Below are 6,000 nucleotides of genomic sequence, written 5' to 3' on the forward strand. Positions count from 1 at the left end.
AGAAGAGTGTAAGTGACGCAGAGTGGTGGGTGCTCATTGTCAGGGCTGCAAAAAGAGGAAGCCGCACATCCTAGGTAGCAAAAAGCTCTTTGTTGAAAAGACAGAGCAGAAAGAAATATGGTGCATTTGCAATCAGCCAACTGGTCTCTCCAAGAGTCTCTGCCTTTGGGTTCCTACAAGGGAATTGTACTGGATCTGGAATTCTTTCTTGGTCTAAGAAAATCTTCCTTGTCTTTCATAGCTAGGCCCTGTGCCAAGTATGCTGCATGTAGTATCTTATTTAGTCCTTGTAACAGCCCTATCGGGGTGGTGTGACTATTCTAGTCCCACAGAGGAGTAAACCAAGGTTCCGAGGGAATTCACTTGACTGAAATAATACTTTGAGTAGGTTGACAGAACTGGGTTTGGAACCCTTTTCTGTCTGGCTCCAGCACTCTTATTTAACCACGGTCCTGAAGTTTAAGGAACACAGTGCTTCCTAAAGAAGCACAGTAGATCGTTTTTAGGCAGTGCGTTTTTAAGTGATTTTGTTTTTTAAAATGTGCTTTGTTTGATCATCAGAGAAAAATCTGTGGACTGTTAATTGGAAGTTTTGGCACGTGCTTTCTATTAGCGTCAAAAGATGCTAATAAAATTCACATGTGAAAAATTTAAAAGCAGTTTGACCTGAAATACTTAAATTATATATCTATCACATTTTTTCCAGTGGTATTGGTAAGGCAAGAAACATGAAAGTATAGTTGAGAGGGTTTTAAAATGTTGAAAGTTACATTCAGACTGAACACACGGCCACCAACTTTCATGTACCACTTAATCTAGCAATGACAACAGGAGAGGAAAGGCGTCTCTAGCAATAACCACATTTCTGACACATCTTTGGCTTTAAGGTTAAGGCGTAGAGCTAGTGGTTAACCAATTGCTACCAGCTCTGTGTGGCTAGCTGTGAACATGTGTGTGGTCGAAATTGCATGTATATCTTGGAGTTTAATGAGTAAAAAGCCTAGATGTGCAAATGAATTGATTCTCTACACCTGGGGGTAAAAAAACAGGCAGAAATGTAATCCTTCTCTCCCTTTCTCTCAATTCCCACTGTAGATTTATGAGAAGCTGAAGGACCATATGCTGATCCCTGTGAGCAATTCTGAACTGGAAAAGGTGGACGGGCTGCTCACCTGCTGCTCCGTTTTGATTAACAAGAAGGGAGACTCCTGAGCCACAGAGTCCCTCCCTGGTAGCCGGCAAGACCGCACAGGCAAAGCCCACGACTCTGTACCCACTCCCGTTGTTTCCTTGACAATCTACTGTGCCACTGTGCTACTAACTCTTGTTTACAAAAATTTAATTTCTAAGTTTAATTGCTTCGTTCTGCACCCCACCCTCCCTCCCCTCATGGTGGTACCTAAGCTGTGGATTTGCTAAAAGAATTAAGCAACCTAGAGAATATAGAGCTAATGAATGATTGAAATGTGATTAATAATAGTAAGGAAACACTCATTTTAGTGTTTGTATTATCAGTGTGAAAATCATTTCGTTGCCAATATATTCCGAAGAATGTCTTCTTGATCAGTCAGATAAGCTCCATCTTTTTTCGCTATGTCGTGAATCATGTTTGGTTCCTGTGAAATTCCCTGATCCAGGGATCCTCCTCCTTTCTCTCTTTTTTCCTTCTGAACTCTGAAAACTTTTTATCCAGTTACTTTCTTTTGCCTTTCCCACTTCTATCATAGCCACCTTGACCTTGGGTAAAATCCAAGGTCTTGCCTTCTGAATACCTTCCTGCAGGTCCACCCTTCCTGCCCTTGGTCTCCTCTGCCTAGGCCATGTCGCCACAACCAACCCAACCCTCCCTCCCACCCCGGGGCAAACAGGCTCCTCACTAGATCAAAGTTGGAGCTGCTGTTTGGGGGAGTGTTCACTACGCAGAGGCACATCCTGACAGGGTTTGCCCCAGAGATCTGAATTCCAGAAGTGGGGCACCACACCTAGGAAGGTAAATTTAGCACCAGAAGGTTGCTAAGAGATCAAAATCAAGAAGCTTGCAAACACCCCATGGGCACAATGTCTTAGAAAGTCTTTAAGTCACAGTCCATGAATTTTGTCTCATTTACTGGCCATATATGACATTGGAGGACCTTATTTTTTCCCGTCAGCTCATTTCTGTTTCCCCTTACCCTGACTCACCCTGTTTCCAGCCTTCTACCCCTTGCAGTTATCCTGGTCTAGCAAAGATATTTCTTTCAAAAGCAACAATACATCTAAAAGTGGTTACTGGTGGTCTGGTGTAAGCCAGAGGAAATAGCTCCTCATGACCAAGGAGCATGTTCCGGAAGTGATCACCTTGATGCTTGAAACCAACCTCAGACAGTGGACAATTCTACTTTGAAATATCCATGAATATTTACCATGGGATTCAATTAAAACTTCTTTCTTCTCTAGCCTTCAAATTACACAACTTTCAACTGACATGAGTCTCTTACAAAGAACAATGCCAAACTGAAGGAAGAGATCATTCTTTCACTTGCATCTGAAAGAATCAGCCTATTAGCAAGCCAGGGAATGGTACTTTCCAAGGAATAGTGACTGATCCAGGCATGTTATCAAACTTCCTAGTCATCTCCACCTTTCCTGTATTGCCTGGGGCTTGTTCAAGATTAAGAATCAGGGAGATTAAGAAATAGCACTTCAAGTCTTGTTCTGCTCACCTCTATGTTTGCAATCAAACATTCCTTATGTTGGTGACTGAGAGACAATTATCTCCTCATTTCATCTCCCCTCAAGCAGATGGAAGTGAGAAACCTCTGAGAAAATCAAGACATCCTAAACCACTATCTGTCTTTGTCATTTATTTTATGAGTTTTGTGCCAGAAATATGAAAAAGTTCCTTCTCCTCCTTCTCTTCCTTGTTGTTTAACTTTAAAATTCATATCACATGCAAAATAGAATTTTGTGCATCCTGTAAATGAAGCACATCTTGGTCACTGTCATATTTTGAACCATCTCATCATGGATGAGTAATGTCTTTTTCCCGGAGAGAGAATGAATGTTAGCCACGTGCCCAACTTAACAAAGAAAAATTGTTCTGGGAAGTTATGGTTGCCCTTTTCGGTTAAATCTGGCCCTACACTGGCAGAAGCAGAAATTCTCCCTGTGAGAGCTCAGCATCTCAAAAATAACCACAGGAAAAATAGCCCAATCAGCCTGTTTAAGTTTATTGGCATATAATTTTCAATATCTTTACTTCTATCATCCCAAATCAAAGAACTGTCATCTATTATGTATAGTCAATTGCAAGTGAGTAGATTTTTCTTTTTAACAGTTTGTTCTGCAGAAGGCTGTTTTTCATTTTTCCTTTCCTTTGCTTCTTTCTCTCTTTTCTTCTCTTTGTCTCGAGAAACCACTTAGAATCTGTGTGCCTCTTCTACGTTTTATTCTGCACTGCTACCTTATCTACTCGGCTGGCTTCTTTGGATTCCCTATGTGATATGATGATGTGAAAACCTAAATTGGTATTACTCTTTTGATGTTCTCATTAGCATAATGTTATCTTCGCAAAGGAAAGATTCCCATCTTGTCCATTGTGACTTATAAGGATGGATAAGCTAACAAACTGCTTTTTGACATTATAAAGACATGAGGAATTATATCTAAATAAGTAAAAGTTAAGTCAGAATTACTTGGTCAATATGATTCAATTTAATAAAAGGATGATATAGAGAAAATACATTATTTAGCATTATTTCTTCAACTACAATGAATTGCTATAGAAATCAGCAGGCAGATCTCTCCAATGTGTATTGATTGCTGTTTTAAGCTACTGTGAACAGATTACTAAAGTCATCTTTTCATCTCTAAGAGGGGGAAATAGTCTGTAGATGAATAATGTGACATATAAGAGTTGCATGTTAGTCTTTGTAATTATTTAATCTTTAACATTCTACAGACCTCAGACATGATTTCAACATGGTGTTAGACTTGTGCATTTTATTTTCCTAATCATCTTGTTCCAGCCAGTGTATGGTTATCCACTCTGTGTGCCAAAGCCAGTAATGCCTTTCATGGTCCTTTAGTCCAGAGGAGATCTGCACCGATTTTAGACTCTTGCTGTCCCGATCCTACATGTATACCAATCACGATGGAATAAAGTGTGAGTTGTACTGTGGTCAACAGTGTATGTCTCTTTTTTGCAACAGAAACTGCCATGGGGAATGAAATCATAATTTCTTTGCTATCAGGCATGAGATGTTTCTCTCTTGTCCTATGGGCTATGAAATTGGAAATACTGTACCTGTAAATCAACTGCCATCAAAGCTTGGGTTATAATGATATTCGAAGTGACATTTTATACTTCAGGCACTTAAAAAGTATGCATGTTTTGCAGTCTAGGTTGGAAGAGCTTGATTTCACCTGTGCTTCTCCTTAAAGAGCATCCCATCTTCCCACTACTACTGACTGTATTCAGCTCGTTATGTGGTTCAGTTATAGAGGCAGGTGAATGATTTTTTTTCTTCATTAATGCAAGAGTTTGTTGTTTGTTTTACAGTAAGTATCTTTTAGGAAATTTGGAGGTTTTTAAAATGGGGCTTTTTTATAGCATTTTTTCCGAGCTGAATTGTTTTCTTTTTCTGATTACAAAAATAATAGCTGCTCACTGTAAAATTGAATTCAAACAATATCAAAATGTTAAAAAAGAAGTAAAGAAAAAAATTACCCAAAATTTTATCACCCAGAGATATCCACTATTAACATTTCAGAGAATATCCATATATCTATAAATAGATACAGACATAAATATGGAATAACTTTACATAATCATGCAGTTCTGTAGTCTGCTTCTTTCACTTAGCAATATATTGTGGGCTCCTTTCCATCTCGATAAATATAGATCTACATCATCAATTTTAACAGCCCTTAATATTCCACAACACGGTTGTCGAAGCAGCTCTTTTTAAATTATATGGAGTGTTGTATCACAGATGGTCAGTATGCCCACATTACTATTAGCTGAGGGTCCTCAATCTATCAAAAATGTGCTGCTTATAAGTTTTCACACATCCCCAGAGTTAGTTCCATCTGGTGTATTCTTATCATAACTGAATGGTATGTATGAATGCTCACCAAATGCACAGATGAGTACTAAAATTCCTTGGGGGAGGTATTTGATTTAATCACACCTTCTCAGTTGATGTTGCATTGATTCATTCTGCATTTTTTTTTAAGAGACAGTGTCTAGCTCTGTCACCCAGGCTGGAGTGCAGTGGCCATATCACAGCTCACCACAGCCTTGAATTCTTGAGCCTAAGCAATCCTCCTGCTTCAACCACCCGAGTAGCTGGGACTGCAGGTGCATGCCACCATGCTCAGCTAATTTTTTTTTAATTTTTTATAGAGATGGGATCTCGCTGCCCAGGCTGATCTCGAACTCCTGGCCTCAAGCAATCCTCCTGCCTCGACCTCCCAAAGTGCTAGGATTACAGGCATGAGCCAGCACACCCAGCCCGTTCTGCATTATTTAAGTTGGCATTGGCATGGGCAGTGAAGCTAAAAAATGCCAAATGCCACCCCACAAACCTGCTCTGGGCCCCAATAAGAAATGACCCTCCACCTAAGTGCTGGAGAACAGTGTTCCTCACAGAGCAGAAAGGGAGCTTCTCTTTAAAGGAAGAGTTGGCAGGAGTTCCCTGACTGATGTTCCTCCCAACCTTCCAAAAGAATGAGGGAAGGTAAGAATAAGAAAAATATCCTTTTGAGACAAGCTGCAGATTCCGGAAATGGGAATTTTGCTGAATGAAGAATTTAGTTGACAACAATTTTAGGAAAGTGAGCACATATTTAACAAGTGCCCACACTCTGCCAGGTTCTGGAATGCAGCTCCTGTCTTTCGAGAGCTGACGGTTTGGGAGGAGCAGGGGAGGACGACTACACAAGTGCATACAACAGAAGGTAAGAACTACTGTGGCCATTCCCAAGTTGAGGAGACAAGACAGGAATCGGGGTTTGATC

General features: G+C 40.1%; 1 protein-coding gene across 1 annotated transcript in view; it reads left to right on the top strand.

Annotated features, from left to right (window-relative positions):
* Positions 1-4,159, top strand: part of DDAH1 (dimethylarginine dimethylaminohydrolase 1) — a 145,585-nt gene extending 141,426 nt beyond the window's left edge. The window contains exon 6 of the mRNA XM_012661159.1: positions 1,096-4,159. Coding sequence (XP_012516613.1) covers positions 1,096-1,212 — 117 coding nt within the window. The 3' untranslated portion in view covers positions 1,213-4,159. The remainder of the gene's footprint in view (positions 1-1,095) is intronic.
* Positions 4,160-6,000: the final 1,841 nt, after the last annotated feature.

This window comes from Propithecus coquereli, unplaced genomic scaffold (assembly GCF_000956105.1).
Source record: "Propithecus coquereli isolate 6110/MARCELLA unplaced genomic scaffold, Pcoq_1.0 Scaffold7, whole genome shotgun sequence".
Classification (NCBI taxonomy): domain Eukaryota; kingdom Metazoa; phylum Chordata; class Mammalia; order Primates; family Indriidae; genus Propithecus; species Propithecus coquereli.